The sequence below is a fragment of the Oenanthe melanoleuca genome, chromosome 24 (assembly GCF_029582105.1).
Source record: "Oenanthe melanoleuca isolate GR-GAL-2019-014 chromosome 24, OMel1.0, whole genome shotgun sequence".
NCBI lineage: Eukaryota > Metazoa > Chordata > Aves > Passeriformes > Muscicapidae > Oenanthe > Oenanthe melanoleuca.
Genome location: NC_079357.1, coordinates 2520892 through 2537954, shown reverse-complemented (window position 1 = coordinate 2537954; position 17063 = coordinate 2520892). Strand labels below are relative to the sequence as shown.

Genomic DNA, 17063 nt, shown 5'->3' with positions numbered 1-17063 from the left:
CAGGAGAAGCAAAAGGCAGGCAGCAGGGCTGCCTGTAAAGAAATAATAGCATGATAAAAAAGGAAATTAACTGGGTGTAGAGGGGCAGATTTCACTTTTCACAGACAAAGCACATCTGACCACGATAATGCCAGGTTTTGTCACTTCTGAGACCTGTGAGACACCTGCAGCTCTAAAGCAAAGCTTCAGAACTCTGCTGTCCTTTCTTCTCTGCTTCTGGAACTACCTCAGAGGTTCCATTTCAGAAATTCTTGCAGGCCCTGAGGCCCCCAGGCTGGGCTCTGTAAACAGAAAAACACCTCCAGAGGGCTCAGTGCAGCTCAGCAGCTGCTGCCCAGCGTTGGAGGCTTTTAAGCTGGAATAAGAGTTACAGGCAAACAACTAAATTGGCTTAACTATTTATAGAAGCCAAGACTTTTGGCATGCTGGATCTCTGGCTGTGGCCATCAGCAAGCAGAGTGGCTGTTTACCAACACAACCCCACTGGGCTTTCCTAGGCAACAATATTAATTTATTGATATTTAAATGATTTAAATATGAATTTTTGACTGAGAAGAGCTCACAGTGTGGAAACACAAGATAACTTTCAAGGCATGGAAAACAAAGGGAATATTTTTGCTCCATCCTGCTGAATCACTGAATCTATGAGGCTGGAGAAACCCTCCAAAACCATCAAGTGCAACCCAAACAGAGAAAACCAATCCCTCATATAATCAAATAATCTTTATTTTTATAAAACATAATACAAAGCATCTACACCATCCACTGGTGGAACATTAGTTGCTATTACACAGTAATTCAGACACAAGTTATTATTTCACACTAGTTCTGCAGTTTCCTCTCTCAGTTTGCTCTAGCCACTATGGACCAGCCTGAGGACAGGTCCCACCCTGTGCTCCACCGTTGGAATTTGTACTTTTGGGTCTGTGATTCTATGCTGGAGCCCACTAAATGGGCCTTGCTCTGCCTCATAAAGCCATTCCTAATTGCCCTTTTGTTTTCTTGTTTGCCTTCTAAAGCCTCAGAGCTGAGCAGTGCTCTCCTTCTTCAACCAAATTTCCCCCATTCACAAAAGGGGACCAGTCAACAATTATATTTCAAAATATCTTCAGTGATTCACAGATGCTGCAGTCACTGTCTCCTCATCCAGCTGGGCAGCCAAGGGCTGTAACCCCATAAAGCTGCACCCCAACCCTCAGCAAAGGTCAGGGCTGCTCTTGGTGTTCAGCAGCTCACCAGGGATGCCCAGCCTGTTCTCACCTCCAGGACCTGCCTTCACCATTTCCCCAGTGCTGCTGAAACCCCTCATTCCCTGCTCAGATTGATGCCTGAGACTCTTTTGGCTCCAGATGGCTGCAATCCTCACCAGGGCAAACCCAGCAGACAGCTTTTCCTCAGCTTGGGGCTCCCTGTGAAGGTGCAGCAGGACCTTTATGTGCATGTCCAGCTCAGTCCCTGTGACTCCTGCCCTCCAGCACCTTTGTCAAACACCTCACTCCTGCTTTTGGGATGCTGGGAGTGCCCAGTTCAGGTGACAAAGCACTGCTGATGGCTCATAGCGGGAAGTGCTTCACTCAAAGCAACTTTTACACAGCACAGCGTGGCACAAACCACCCAGAATTCATCCCAGGTGGCTTGGTGCCAAATGGAAACACCCTACGAGGTAGGTAAGACTGAACCCACTTCCCAAAGTGGGTTAAGTTGAGGCAAAAAGGCTCCTGGATGTGCTGAACAGAGCTGGGAAAAAGAACCAGCAAGCCCCAACCAGCCCTTCTGGTCTCCTTTCAAGGCCTGAGTGCTGAATGAGTCGAGTTTCCTCTCCAGGACCAGCTCATCAGTTGGCTCTGTTCATCTGGAGGGGATTTTTGGGGGGTTCTTCAGGTCTTTGGCTGCAGCAGGCAAAGCTCAAGCAAAAGGGGGCACCTGAGCTGCACTGGAGGCTCAAAGGAAAAGCTCAAAATCACAGCAACAGCAAAGGAACAGCTTAAGAACATGCAATGGAATAAACTCCAGAAGCTGCCAACTGGGCATGGCTTTTCCCTGCAAATGAAAGCAGATAAGTAATGCTTATTTTTCTCCCAGTCTGAGTTGTTTTGCTGGTTTTTTTTCTTAAAAAGGACTGGATTCTGGGTGTCTCACTTCTTGCATTACTAAGCTGCAAAAGAAGACTCTCTGACCCTCTAAATGTTCACTTTTATAAAGTGACTCAGACTCAGTCAGAGGGAAATCAAAGCCCAGGGGTCAAGGCATTCATTCAGATGAAGGAGAGCCAAGGTCAGTCTGTGGCTTCCACAGGGCAGATTTTGGGCAACCAGAAATCCCAATTTGGATTTGGGGCACAACAGAGGAAATGTTGGTGCTCTGGAGACAAAGTCAGGGGCTTGGCTCATCAGCAAGAAAACCCCTGACTGGCAAATCCTGATGGGCTTCTCAAAATGGAGTGTGCTGGTTACCCAAGGAGCTAAAATCAGTGTTTGTAGGAGAGTTTTAACAGTCAGGAAAAAAGAGGAAAAAATCAGGAAAAAAATTTCCCTTTTGGGTCTGTGTCTTTGGGTGTATTCACAGAGCACCTAGTCCTGTATGGAGCCAGTGCTGACTAGAGCTTCTGGACACTACAGAAAATAAGTTATCAATATGTTAATAAATAAGTAATTAAAAGGAGTTAGAAAGGGTAGGAAACAACTACCTACCTAAAATACTGATTTTTCTAGAGTCTTGCTCTAGCTCGACCACCAAAGTCGTTTCTCCCAAGGGAAACAAGGGGATAATGAACCAAGTGCAGATAACAACCACCACTTTGCATTTATATAGCACCTCTCAAGTAAAAATCTGAAAGTGCATAACAGATGGAGCAGCTCCATCACCCCCAAGTCACAGAGGGGGAATTAGGCACAGAGTTAGAGTTGTGTGACTTGCCCAAGGTCACACAACGAGGTGGTGGAAGAGCCAGGAGCCCCAGCTTGGATTCAACATAGAACATTTCTTCCTACCAGCATGAAGAGCCACTCTAGCTGCCTAGACTGCACAGACACTGGACATGGAGACCTACCTCCTCCTCTCCTCCAAGGTCCTGAGGGAGTTGGCTACACACATCACTATTTACACCTGCACTGCTGGACTGGTTTAGTCTACAAAGTCAGCCCTTCTTTCACTCTTCATTCAGGCTGCGCTGACGTCCAGCGCTGCAGACCCAGTGAATCCATGGCACAGCTCCCCGGATTTCAGTGGAGCTGGGCCAGGGATGAATTTGGCTCCAGCACTGCTAACATGCACTGGCTCCTCTCCCAGCAGTGGCGTTTCAGGCACCATGCCCCTCCTCCAGAGCCCTCAGTGCCCTTTGAGGTGCCCGTTGCTTTTCAAGCCCAGCTCGCGGCTCCTCCTCCACGCCTGGTACTTCCTCATGCTCTTCCTGCGGGCGAAGCGGCAGATGCTGACCATGAAGACCCAGGACACCGCGTACATCAGCACGCCGCCCAGCTTGATGAACCAGCGCGGCCGCGGCGAGGCCAGCTCGCAGTACATCAGCCAGGCGCCCACGCCGATGCGCACGCCCGTGAACAGCACCACGAAGAGGAAATCCACCAGGTCGCCCGTCAGGCTGTGGTAGCGGCCCAGCTCCTTGAGGAACCAGCGCGCCTGCAGCAGCGGGTTGGTGATCTCGCTGCCGAAAATCACGGCGTTGACGTCGGCCGCCGACTCGCCCAGGGCCAGGGAGGCGGCGATGCCCACGATGCTCACCAGGTGATGGGCCAGCATCAGGGCACCCTCTGTCTGGAAGTACACGCACCAGCACAGGTCGAAGATGAAGTAGCCCAAGCTAAAGCACAGCACGTGCACCTGGAGGGTCGTGTTGGGTAAGCCTGGAACATAAAAGCAGAGTGTGGGGTTGTGTTGGGCTGATGTGGCCAGAAATGTGAATTCTGTCACAGTGACCCTGATCTCCTGGCACACATTATCTGCTCATGGGCCATCTTTAAACCAGCTGGGCAATCATCTTTATCTTCCCACAGCCCATCCTCCCTCCAGGAGATATCTCCTGTTAATGGCCAGTGAGTCCCAGGGCATGACTGATAAAATTCCATCATCCCACTGGGAGATGCTCCAGCCAGGGGAGGAGCCAAGCCTTTCCTACCCAGATAAAAACTGACATTTTGGACACCAAGGGACCTTCTTTCCACTGGATTCCAGAGGAAAGCCAGACCTTTGCACATCATCCCTGGAGCTTCAGAGGAAACTGCACCTTCTCCAGGAGCACTGCTCCAGCTGAACCACATCTGCCCCTGCAGGAGGATGCAGCCACCATTGAATGGGACTGTGCCAACACCCTGACTGACTGACGGGTGTCAGCTTGGATTCTGACTCTGGCAGGGTTTGGGATTGTTCTTTGTAATACTGCATTTCTATTTTCATTTTCCTAGTAAAGAACTGTTATTCCTAATTCCCATATCTTTGCATGAGAGCTCCTTAATTTCAAAATTATTATAATTTGGAGGGAGGGGGTTTATATTTTCCATTTCAAAGAGAAGTTTCTGCATTTATTGGCAGATACTTGTTGTTCAAACCAGGACTGGAGTGTGCAAAGTGTGGAGGCTCTGGCTCAGCCCCCAAGTCACAATGCCACCGTTGTTGGCCCGGCAGCTGCACGCACGTAACGGCCACACAAAAGGTCACACGCTCTGCCAAACTGCAGCAAAACACAGCACCAGGCTCTCCATCCCTCTGGGGCTCTCCAGCACAAAGCAGCCCAGATATCACTGCAGTCATCATCCCTGAGCGGGCTGGGGCGGTGCAGAGCCCCTGGGGGAGGCGGGATCACGGATTTCCTGACTCACCTGGGTGGCTCAGGGGCCAGGGGCCGTCGATGAAGCCGATGTAGGCAGACAGGCAGGTGGCCAGGATGCCGTGGGTCAGCGTGACCAGCCTGCAGCTCCACTCCAGGTTGCGGTGCCGGTAGCGGCGGCAGAACCACTTGTAGAGGCAGAACCAGCCCAGCAGGCTGCAGGCTGCACGCAGGGGCAGCGGGAACAGCATCCTGGCCTGGCAAGGGCAGCACACAGGCATCAGAAACACAAAGGGAGCAGGAGCCGAGCCTGTGGCAGTGTCAGCACAACCCAGCACGGCTTTGCTCTGTAGCCATCCCAGCCCCTGCTTGCTCCTGACACATTTCCTCTATGTAAAAACCACTTTATTCTCCTCACTGCAACTTCATTTCATCCTTACTGGCACCAAAACCTCCAAATCTTTTAGATGCAAAAGAATAAGAAGTTATGTCCATAAAGATTTTTTTTTTTTCCCCAACAGTATTTCTATTACACATCTTCCCTCACACACTGTGCAATAATCTCTCAAGCAAGCAAAAGACAAACTGCCAGAACAAAATTACACAGCACATAAACATCGTGGATGTTGCTAAAACCCTCCAAATACACATTACTCATTCATACAATGCCTTCCCATGAAATGTGTGTCTCACCACTCCTGAGCATTCAGGGAAGTGCAGCAGAAGAAGCTGAGTCAGGCTTTGGGATACAGGAGTTTCCAGTTGCACCACTGGTACCTGCTGCCCAACTCTGGCCTCGCTCCCAGGGCTGGGGAGCACCAGAGGGACTCCACGGGGTGAGGAGTCAAAGCTGCAAAGCCCAACCTTCCTGTTTGGCCTGTTGGAGCCTTCCCAGGAATGACTGGAGGCTGGGTAAACAAAACCATTATGTTTTAATGGGCCTTGGGAACGTGGGGAGATGAAATAGGGACAGGATTAACTGCTCTGAGCTGGCATTGCCATTCACATCCCTGGTGCACGAGGTCCAGACTCAGAGCAGATAAGGGAGGGATAATTCTCATGTGACTAAAGGGATTGACCAGCTGGAGAAGGTGGAAAGAAGAGGAACAAGGTGTAAAAATACTGAGGTCTTTTCCACACCTACTCCTGAAAAAATTGTGTCTCCATACCCTGGAAAAAAATCACAGAATATCCTGAGCTGGGACTCACCAGGACCATCCAGTGCAGCTGCTGGCCCTGCACAGACACCCCAGAATCCCAGCCTGGGCCTCAGAACCCTGTCCTGGAGCTCCTGGAGCTGTGGCAGCCTCGGGGCTGTGCCCATCCCTGGGGAGCCTGGGCTGTGCCCAGCACCCTCTGGGGGAAGAGCCTTTCCCTGAGTCCATCCCAAACCTGCCCTGACCCAGCTCCAGCCGTTCCCTTGGGAACAAAGCAGGGGGCTTTCTGCCAATTGCACATCAAAACCCAACATTTAGCAGCTTTAACTCAAAGAAAATAAATATGTATTAGATATTGGGAAGAAATTCTTCCCTGTGAGGGTGGGATCCCTGGAAGTGCCCAAGGCCAGGCTGGATGGAGCTGGGAGCAGCCTGGAATTGTGAAAGTATCCCTGGCTGTGGCAAGGGATGGAATGAGATTATTTTTAAGGTCTCTTCCAGCCCAAAGCATCCTTTGATTTGCCTTTAGGATATGCACACAAGAAAGACCAATTTAAAAAGCAGCAATAATTACAGAGCAATAAATAACAAACAATTCTATATAATATACATATAAACAGTAAATAAACAAGTAACATGTAATCATAAATAGAATTTCCCTATATATTATTGCACCTATTATATAGATATATTTCTATACGGTATGTATAGAAATATATTATTGTAAATTATTTCTTATTATTTTTACATATTTATACACATTTTATATTATGTATCTATTATACATAACATGTATTACATATTATGTATCTATTATATTTTACACTATATATTTATGTATCTATTACTTTATACTATCTATATTTTTATATTATATATATTATACATAATAGATATTATGTATCATGTATCTATTATATTTTCTATTGTATTATGTATATTATATATCTATTCTATTATTTTATATTATGTATATTATTTTATATTATGTATCTATTATATATAATAGATATTATGCTTTAGGTATCTATTATATTTTCTATTTTATTATGCATATTATGTATCTATTTTGTTATTTTATATTATATATATTATTTTATATTAGGCATCTATTATACATAATAGATATTATATTATAATTTTTATCACCGGTAGCAATCAGGCCCTGAATGAAAGCAGCCTCTACAACAAACACACGTGCCTAAAAACCCGAAGAGCCCGCAAGCGATTAAAAACCAGATGGGCACCTCCAGCAAAGCGCCGTTATCCCGTTATCCACATTTTTTTCAGTCGGAGCGGGAAGATGGAGGAGCTGAGGAGCCGCACACGGCACCGCCTGCGCGCCGCCGCGCATCCTCCCGCAGCCGGGATGCAGCGGCCCCGAGCGCGGCCCGCGGGGACCGGGACGGGGACAGGGACAGGGACAGCCACGGGGACAGGGACGGGACCCTTCCCCAGCACCCACCTGCCGCAGCCGCCAGAGCCGCCCCGGATCAGCAGCGAGCGGCGGCGGCCGAGGGGCACCTGGCGGCCGGGAGGAGGGACGGCAGCGATGGGATGGGAGGAGGAGGAGGAGGAGGGACGGCAGCGATGGGATGGGAGGAGGAGGAGGGACGGCAGCGATGGGGATGGGAGGAGGAGGAGGGACGGCAGCGATGGGATGGGAGGAGGAGGAGGAGGAGGAGGAGGGACGGCAGCGATGGGATGGGAGGAGGAGGAGGGACGGCAGCGATGGGATGGGAGGAGGAGGAGGAGGAGGGACGGCAGCGATGGGATGGGAGGAGGAGGAGGAGGAGGAGGAGGAGGGACGGCAGCGATGGGATGGGAGGAGGGACGGCAGCGATGGGATGGGAGGAGGAGGAGGAGGAGGAGGAGGGACGGCAGCGATGGGATGGGAGGAGGAGGAGGAGGAGGAGGAGGAGGAGGAGGAGGAGGAGGGACGGCAGCGATGGGATGGGAGGAGGAGGAGGAGGAGGAGGGACGGCAGCGATGGGATGGGAGGAGGAGGGACGGCAGCGATGGGGATGGGGAGGAGGAGGCGGGACGGCAGCGATGGGGATGGGAGGAGGAGGAGGAGGAGGAGGAGGGACGGGAGCGATGGGGATGGGAGGAGGAGGAGGAGGAGGAGGAGGGACGGCAGCGATGGGGATGGGAGGAGGAGGAGGGACGGCAGCGATGGGGATGGGAGAAGGAGGAGGGACGGCAGCGATGGGCTGGGACGGGGAGCAGGAGGAGGCGGGACGGCAGCGATGGGATGGGGATGGGAGGAGGAGGGACGGCAGCGATGGGGATGGGAGGAGGAGGAGGAGGAAGGACGGCAGCGATGGGGATGGGAGGAGGAGGAGGGACGGGAGCGATGGGGATGGGGAGGAGGAGGAGGGACGGCAGCGATGGGATGGGAAGAGGAGAAGGAGGAGGAGGGACGGCAGCGATGGGATGGGAGGAGGAGGGACGGGAGCGGTGGGGATGGGAGGAGGAGGAAGGACGGCAGCGATGGGAATGGGATGGGAGGAGGAAGGACGGCAGCGATGGGAATGGGAGGAGGAGGAGGGACGGGAGCGGTGGGGATGGGGAGGAGGAGGAGGGACGGGAGCGGTGGGGATGGGGAGGAGGAGGAGGGACGGGAGCGGTGGGGATGGGAGGAGGAGGAGGGACGGCAGCGATGGGGATGGGGAGGAGGAGGAGGGACGGGAGGAGGGAATAGGGGCGGCAGGGTGGCAGCGGGGCCGCCCCGCAGCGCGTCCCTCGGGAGCTCCGCACATCCCTCCCTACTGCACCGCGGGGTGCCCGGGGATGGAGGGAGCCCCGGGATCGTGAGCCCAGCTCCTGTTCCTGCACACACACCCCAAAATCCCGCCCTGTGCTTCGGAGTCGTGTCCCAAAGCTCCTGGAGCTCCGGCAGCCTCGGGGCAGTGCCAGCACTCTCTGTTCCAAATACTCAACCTAAATCTGGCCTGGCACAGCTGCAGCCCTTCCCCGAGTCACAGACAGCAGAGATCAGACCCCAAATTGTCTCCTCCAGGTGAAACCAGCCAAGTGCTCTCAGCCATTCCCTCCAGACCAGCTCATGTCCCCAGGGCCACACGGAGGGACATCTCTGCACCCCGGGGACACCAAAATCGGTGCCACACCCACCCCGCCCGCTCCCACCGCCCGTGTGTGGCACACAGATAAACCGAGCACACCCAGCTGTGCTCTGCTCACACCCCATGTGAACATCTGCAGAGCTCCAGAGCTGTGCCAGGTGTGAGAGGAATGTCGGATTTGTCTTTACAAACCAGCTGTGGGATAAAACCAGCACTGAGAGAGAAAAGAAACAATGGGAGGGATTCCACTGATTGAACTGTAGGTTTGCTGATAAATGAAATTGGATATTGGAAGATGAAAGAAGCAATGGAGAAAATCCATGAATTCTGTAAGAATTAAAAATGAAAAGGGAAGGTTGTACATGAGAGGGGAATCTCAGGTGTCAGGTGTTTGGGAAGTCTGTGCCTCTCAAGTACCTCAGCCCATGGGGAAAGAGAGAGGGAAATTGGGATAAAAGGAGGCTGCACCCTCCAGAAATTGGAGAGATCCCAGGGGAATGCCCCATGGCCTCTCCCTTTATTGGAATAAAGCAAAGAGGACTCCTCTGTCTCCTTTTTGGACAGAAACCTCTGGTGTTGGTGGGTTAATTTTCCTGAGAGGTGCAAGGTGACATCCCCCGAGGGGTTTTGTCACCCAGCACGGAGCTGGGAGAGCTCCCCCCTGCCCCGGACATCCCCTCCATCCCCTGCTCATGCAGCAGTTACAAACCCAGCAATTCTTCTCTCTGCAGAGATTCAGCACTGCCCATTCTCTCTCCTGCCTTCCACAACTCAAATTCAGGGTTTAAGCAGGACACCTAAAGCAGCTACAAAAGTTCCTCCACCTTTCATAAGTCAGTCAAAACAAGCTCTCACACCCAAAAACGCAGGGCTGTTTTTTTTCCTTTTGAAATGCAGGCAGTGGGAGTGGTTTGAGCTGCATTTTACAGCACCCATAATAAGTGCTCTCAGCTGGGTATTCAACAAGATACAGATCTTACTTTTCCAGTTCAGGCCAGGTACAGGTTCCTACTGCCACAGAATGCTCATCCTCCTGTTATTTCAGCACATCCTCATGAGCATTAACAGTGCAATTGCTCCTCTGACACATCTGAGGTCTCATCTTGCTTCCCTCCACCTTTGCTGGCCCTCCAGTAGCCTCAGTAACACCTGAGATGGAGCTGGTTTAATATTTAGCTCGGCACAAAGTAAAGTGTGACCAGCAGGAAATTATAGGGCTGATATTTTCACTTTTAGGAGCACGGTTAGTTGGAATATTAGGAAAAAATTCTTGGCTGTGAGGGTGATGAGGAGCTGGGATGGAATTCTCAGAGAAGCTGCACCTGCCTTGGAAGTGTCCAAAGCCAGGTTGGATGGGGCTGGGAGCAAGCTGGGATAGAAGCAGGGGATTTTTGGAATAAGATGAGATGATCTTTAAGGTCCCTTCCAACACAAACCACTCTGAGATTCTACAAGCAGCCAGGAAAAAAAATAGAGATGTCCAGAGAGTCCTAACAAGGCACAGATCATTTACTGCAGGAGGTGGCACTCAGAGAAGTTGTGAGCTGTTTTTTTTGTTTCTAGCCCAAACTTTGCAGGGTGAGGTGCAAGGCAGCAGGTGAAACCATCTCCCTGTGGATGGTACCAGAAGTGAGGTGCAGCTTTATCCACCAATTTTCCTGTTTGCTTTGTGCAGAGTCAGCCATTTCAATGGGCTGTGTTGCACTGGCTCATCTGCAGATGAACAGAGTTCAGCAAAAAGCTCAGGGCAGGAACCTCTGCAGACACTTGTTTGCACACTGCTGCCTCATTTAGCACAGCCACAGCTGCACATCCCCTCCTCTGCTCTCCTGGACCTGTTCTACCCAGAGCTCACAGCACTGAAAAGCATCACAGAATGTATTTGTTCTCTTACCCACACACTGGGAAAATCCTTGTCTACAATTAGAGTGGGAATGAAAAAGAACTGGAAACCTGGCAGTTCAACAAATCATTACTAAAAAAAACAAAAAACAAAAAAACAAAAAACAAAAAACAAAAAAAAAAAAAAAAAACCAAAACCTAAATCTCTGCTTTTATGGCTGTAAAAGCCCTCAAAGGTATTTGACAGATAAAAAGCAGGCACCTCCATGAAAAAAAAAAAAAAAAAAAAAAAAGAAAAATCACATTCTTTGAAATAGGAAATCCAGCAGGATGATTTTCTAGCATCACATTAGAGGCTTTAGCACTACAACTATCCCTGGGTGAGATTTGGCAGATGAGACCCTGAGGGCACTTCTTTTGCATCAGACCTCCCCAGGTAACCCTGGCTGCTCAGAAGCAATCTGGGTGCACTGGGATGCTGTCCCAGTGCTGAAGGATGTCCCAGTGCTGTAGGATGAGGTTTTCCTCACTGGGAGCCAATCCAGGCAGGCTCTGACAGCAGAGTCCTGGCCCAGCAGGAGCAGCTTCCCAACCAGAAACATCACTCACTGGTGACTTAGAACATCTTATAACCTCAAAATGTTCTCATGCTTTGATTGATTCTCAAAAAAATCACAGACAAGTTACCCAGCAACCCTTCTGAACTGGGCATGTGAAACCCAGTGAAACCCAGAAAAAAAAAATTAAAAAAAAAAATGGAAGCACTGTGGGACGTAGGAGGCCATGGGCAGAATTGAAGTTTTCCTTGTGCCCAGCAAGAGCAAACCCTCAGCCTGGTGATTCCTTGGCAAAGCTCACACACCTGAGCCTCACCTGCCCCTCACAGCTCCAGAGCTCCTGGGCTCGTTTCCTCAGCACCTCTCTCCTCCTGAACAGACAGAGGCAATGAATGAACCACAGCTTTGGCATCTCAGCCTTCCTCAAGCCCCTCTGCCTCAGCCCTCACTCCAGCAGAACAAAAGAACATCACAGCAATGGTTCTTTTTCAAAAGAGAACATGACTTTATTAGAAGTGCCATCACTCAGAGGAGTTTTTGGAAGAACACAGGGAGCCCACACCTCAGGAGGCCACTCTGGCTCCTGCTGTCCTAAAAATATTGGCCCAGGAACTTGCCTGGGTTCACAGCTCAATGCTTTCAGTGGGTGTGCCCAAAGTGAGGTTATTTCAGGTTTTTTTTAATCTCTCCAGACACCTTGAGGAGCTGATATCTGCCCTGAACAGAGCCAAATTCAGTGAGATAAAGGCAGTGGAGGAGCTGCATCCCCGCTGCTCCCCTCCCTCACTTCTGCATTTGCTTCTCAGCTCCCAGTGAGGCTTTTAGAGGAGACTAAATCTGAACAGAGGCCTTGAACAGAGGGAAATTCACATTAAAACCCCAGGGAAAGTGTCAGAATACGATTCTGAGAGGTAAAGAAAATGAGAGAACTGTTCCATGCTGGTGTGGAGCAGGTGTCACACCCAGATCTGCCCAAACATCACTGTCACCCCTGGAAATAGCCACATATTTGAATTCTTGGCCATTAATTCAGCTTAAGTGGCTTGCAAATGAGGCAACCCCAGAACAGAAAGAACATCCAGGCAGGCTCTTCACTATCCTCCCTCTCCCACAAAAAAAACTGTTTATAGTCTTTTGAGCAATCCCAGTCTAAGCCAACACCTGCTCATGGAGTTTATTGGCACAAGTCTCATTCCTGACTCCTGTTTGTGAGGCCCTGAGTCAGTCCCAGAGAAATCACTCTGCTCTGAGATCAGCACCTGCCTGAATGGAAGCATTAAAATAAAAGAGTAAAGGAAATGTGTCATTAAAAACAAGGAGGTAAAACATTGCCTCACCTTGATGCCATCACTTCACACTCTCAGAGGACAACTCCACTACAGCCCTGCCAGCACTTCAGTCTTGTTCAGAGTCTTTCACTGCAGCATTTAGCCAAGCACATTGTCCAAATCCAGCATTATTAAGGAGGGTGAGGCTCAGGAAATCTTTGCCAGGTCACGCCCTTTACCCAGTCCCACTGGCAGGAAAATGGGATTTTTCATACTTGATTTTCTCTACACTGTCAAAGAACTCAGCATTGGAAATGAGGACAGAACATGCAGACTGTGCAATTACTGGGTGCAGACTGATCATCCCTGGCATTGCCATCCTCCTTGGGACTGTGGAATTCAGGGAATCAGCGTCAGGCTCCTCAGGTGTCCATTCAAATCCCTCCTTTCTCAGCTTCTCCATGTTCCAGTGCTGATCCATCTCCTCCAGGGGCAGCAGAAAGTCAATCCTATGTCATTCCAAGAGTTCTTTTCACAGGAACAAGCTCCACCAAACCCCAAACCCAGGGGGTTGTCCTCTAGATCCCATTAACGAGCAGCCAAGGTGCACTCCTACTCCTGGAAAGATTGTGAATCCAGGGAAGGAGGTTTTTTCCACATTTTCCTCCTTACAAAGCGACAGATTTCAACCATGAACCCCAAGGACACCATGTACATGGCCAAGCCCCCAGCCTTGAGGAGCCAGTTGGGTTCAGGGGACGTCACCATCCCGTAGACGATCCACGCTCCCGCCCCGATCCGCAGCGCCAGGAAGAGCAGCACGAAGAGGAAATCCACCACTTTCCCCAGGGAAGTGTGGTAGGAGCCCATTTCCCTCAGGAACCAGCGGGTCTGCAGCAGGGGGTTGGTGATCTCGCTGACAAACACCACAGCGTTCACCTCCGTGGCCGACCTGCCCAGCCCCAGCACCAGCACCATGCCGCAGATGCTCAGGGTGTGGTGCAGCAGCATCAGGTCCCCCTCTGTCTGGAAGTACAGGCACCAGCCCAGGTCAAAGATGAAGTAGCCCAAGGTCAGGGAAAGCACGTGGATCTGGAGAGGGGTGTTTGGAGAACCTGGAATGGAAGATGTGCATAAGTCCAGGGTCTTATTTAAGGTATTTTTCTACTTTACAGACCAGCACAGGTCACTTCTAAATTTCCAGCCTTATCCAAGTGTCATTGAGAGAAATGTTGGATTTGTCTTTACAAACAAGCTGTGGATAAAACCAGCACTAAGAGATAAAAGAAACAATGGGATGGATTCTACTGATTGATGAATGGAAAAAAGATGTTTGCCTTTACAAACAAACTGTAGGTTTGCTGATAAATGAAATTGGATATTGGAAGATGAAAGAAGCAGCGAGGAAAAACTATGAATTCTCTAAGAATTAAAAGGGAGGGTTGTACATTAGAGGGGAATCTCAGGTGTCAGGTGTTTGGGCAGTCTGTGCCTCTCAAGTACCTCAGCCCATGGGGAAAGAGAGAGGGAAATTGGGATAAAAGGAGGCTGCACCCTCCAAAAATTGGAGAGATCCCAGGGCAATGCCCATGGCCTCTCCCTTTATTGGAATAAAGCAAAGAGGACTCCTCTGTCTCCTTTTTGGACAGAAACCTCTGGTGTTTGTAGATTAATTTTCCTGACACCAGGAATTAGGGATATTTGTTCTGCTTCCCCTTCACACCCCAGGCTGCCCAGCAGACCCATCCCACCCTGCCCCACTGCTGCTTCCCTTCTCCTTCCAGCTTTTTAGAAAAGCCAGACCTCCATCAGCAGCACAGTCTGAGATTTAACAAAAGAGACCCTGCAGCCCAATGTCAGGAGTTATTACACCCTTCAAGATGTGAAAGCACTTTGTTCTTCATGCTGCAATAAACTCAAGCTGAAAACTTCCAATTTGTACATGGGCAAGCCCCAAGAAAACTAAAATAGCAAAAGGACAAACAGTGAGAAGTGGTGGAGAAAGAAGCAGCAGAATTAAAAGCAAATTAGCCCCAAGCACACACCTGTAAGAGGAGAGGAAAGCAGCTCCTACCTCCACCTGTGCCAGGTGAGCACAGGTGAGGTTCCAAACTCACCTGCGTGGCTCAGGGGCCAGGGGCCATCCAGGAACATGACATAGCCCGAGAGGAAGGTGACAAGGAGCCCGTGCAGGAGGGTGACCAGGCGACAGCTCCACTTGTAGGAACGCTGCCTGTTCCAGCGGCAGAAGCAGCTGTAGAGACACAGCCAGGTGACAAAGCTGCAGGTCACCTCCAGGACGATGGGAACCATCCTGCTGGACACGGAGGGACAGCGTGAGGAGGGCAGCAGCCCCTCAGAAATCCGATTTCATCCCGACCACCCTCCGTGTCACCCCAGCACATCCATGGAAATCCCGGACAGGGTGGGGGAAACCCCACAAACGACCGAAACGAGCAAAATAAACCTTGTACCCCTCCCGAAAAAAGCAAAACAAATCTTGTATCCCTCCTGAAATGGGTAAAGCAAACCTTGTGCCCCTCCTGAAATGGGTAAAGCAAACCTTGTGCCCCTCCTGAAATGGGTAAAGCAAACTTTGTGCCCCTCCTGAAACGAACAAAGCAAACCTCGTACCCCTCCTGAAATGGGTAAAATAAACCTGTACCCCTCCTGAAAGGAGCAAAGCAAACCTTGTATCCCTCCTAAAACGAGCAAAGCAAATATTATACCACTCCTAAACGAGTAAAATAAACCTTGTGCCCCTCCTGAAACGAGCAAAATAAACCTTGTGCCCCTCCTGAAACGAGCAAAGCAAACCTTGTACCCTCTCCTGAAATGGGTAAAGCAAACCTTGTGCCCCTCCTGAAACGAGCAGAACAAACCTTGTGCCCGTCCCGTGAGCACCGCGCTCCCCCGAGCCCTCTCAGCATCTTTTCCCAAATCCCAAACCCGCACAGGAAAAATCACAATTCCAACCCTCCCGCTGCCAAAGCGCCTCTGCCCTCGGGGAGCAGACCCCAGCTCGGCGCGGGGGTGTGGGGGGGACCCGAGAGCCCCAAATCCTCACCCCGCTCCGGCTCTGCGCTCCGGCAGCTGCGCCCGGCTGGGGCCGCCCGGGAGGGGAGGCGGTGCTGGCGTTCCTGGAGCTTTTTATCGTCCCTTCCTTGCCCTGCCCAGCCCAGCCCAGCCCGGCCCAGCCCCGCCCGGCCCGGCCCGGCCCCCCTGCACCCCCGAGGATGCTCCGCTGCATCCCAGCCCCGCTTTCCCCGCCCCGGGGCGCGCAGGGATGCGCGGATGGAGCTGCGAGCCCAGGGCAGGGCCAGAGCCGGGGCAGGGCGGGCAGGGAAGGGGGAACGGGGCGGGGGAAGCGGGACAGAGCTCGGTACCTCCGCCCAGCCCCGGCTCGCCCGGCTGGAGCCGCCCCGGAGCGCGCCCAGGTTCTAATTTGGCGTTTTCCTCCCTGGTGATGGAGAATAAAGGTGGATCAGAGGTGCTGGTGTCCTGTTTTTATGGTTTTTTTTTTTGGTATTCTTTTCTTCTTCTTTCTATTGTTTTGCCGAGTTTCCTGCAGTCTTCTTTCAATCCTTCTGCCAAAAGGGAGCGCTGGGTGCTGAGTGCAGGGAGGGGAGGCTGGACAGGAGTCGGGGAGCTCGGGACAGGCTGGGTCCGGGGCTGGGGGTGGTGCCGGACACTCTGCTCAGGAGATGTGACACACAACGTGCAGAACAGGATGAGTGAGTGAGCCAGGAGCTGAGCTGGGGCCAAGCTCAGGGCTAGGAGTGAGTAACCAGCACAGGGCTGTGCTTCCTCCAAGCCCTGCCAGCCAGCTCGCTGCCGGCACTGTGTCATTCCTGACTCAGTTTGCTTTAAAATCTGATACTGTGGCCCCCAAACAACCCAAATTTTCCCTGAAGCCAGAGCTCTACACTGGGAGTGAAACCACTGAGAGCACAAAACCCTTCCCAGTGAGACCTGCTGTGTGTGCTGCACTCCACAGGATGCTCCCATGAGTTATACATTCAAATATCCCTTTAACTGGATTGCACAATGTAGGCTGCTCTTCTATTTGAGCTAAAACTTGCTGATTTTTGTCTCCTCTCCTAGCATTTTGAAGCAGGCACAGAGAATGGGGATCCCACTGCAGTTTGAGTATTAATCCCTGCTGGCATCTGTAAAGCTGAGCTGAATTTAAGCTAAAATATTTTATTGGACTGTTATTATCCATGCTAATTCTACCAGAGCTGGAAATCCCAAGGCTGTGAGCATCAGGAATGATGATGGAACTGGGTGGCATCACTTGGGCACTGAGAAATGCTCAAAATCCTCCCTTCAGGCCACAGTGAAACATGGGAAGGACAAGGAATATTCTCCCA

At 51.0% G+C, this 17063-nt stretch overlaps 2 protein-coding genes across 5 annotated transcripts; both read right to left on the bottom strand.

The window, feature by feature from the left end:
* Window positions 1-708: 708 nt before the first annotated feature.
* Window positions 709-7508, bottom strand: LOC130262436 (TLC domain-containing protein 5-like). Of its 2 annotated transcripts, XM_056509569.1 has the most exons (3): window positions 7403-7508; window positions 4833-5037; window positions 709-3860 (listed from the first exon to the last, which is right to left on the bottom strand). In XM_056509569.1, exons 2-3 carry the CDS (start codon window positions 5029-5031, stop codon window positions 3328-3330), a joined length of 732 nt encoding a protein of 243 aa, XP_056365544.1. In that variant the 5' UTR covers window positions 5032-5037; window positions 7403-7508; the 3' UTR covers window positions 709-3327. The 2 variants fall into 2 exon arrangements, with proteins under 2 accessions (XP_056365544.1, XP_056365543.1); XM_056509568.1 differs by lacking the exon at window positions 7403-7508 and having other exon boundaries at window positions 4833-5129.
* A 4403-nt stretch (window positions 7509-11911) lies between these two features.
* Window positions 11912-15838, bottom strand: TLCD5 (TLC domain containing 5). Of its 3 annotated transcripts, none has more exons than XM_056509582.1 (3): window positions 15758-15838; window positions 14808-15004; window positions 11912-13805 (listed from the first exon to the last, which is right to left on the bottom strand). In XM_056509582.1, the coding sequence occupies exons 2-3, from the start codon at window positions 15001-15003 to the stop codon at window positions 13303-13305; spliced, it is 699 nt and encodes a 232-aa protein (XP_056365557.1). In that variant the 5' UTR covers window position 15004; window positions 15758-15838; the 3' UTR covers window positions 11912-13302. The 3 variants fall into 3 exon arrangements, with proteins under 3 accessions (XP_056365557.1, XP_056365558.1, XP_056365559.1); XM_056509583.1 differs by having other exon boundaries at window positions 14808-15007; window positions 15573-15799; XM_056509584.1 differs by having other exon boundaries at window positions 15573-15799.
* Between the last annotated feature and the right edge of the window lie 1225 nt (window positions 15839-17063).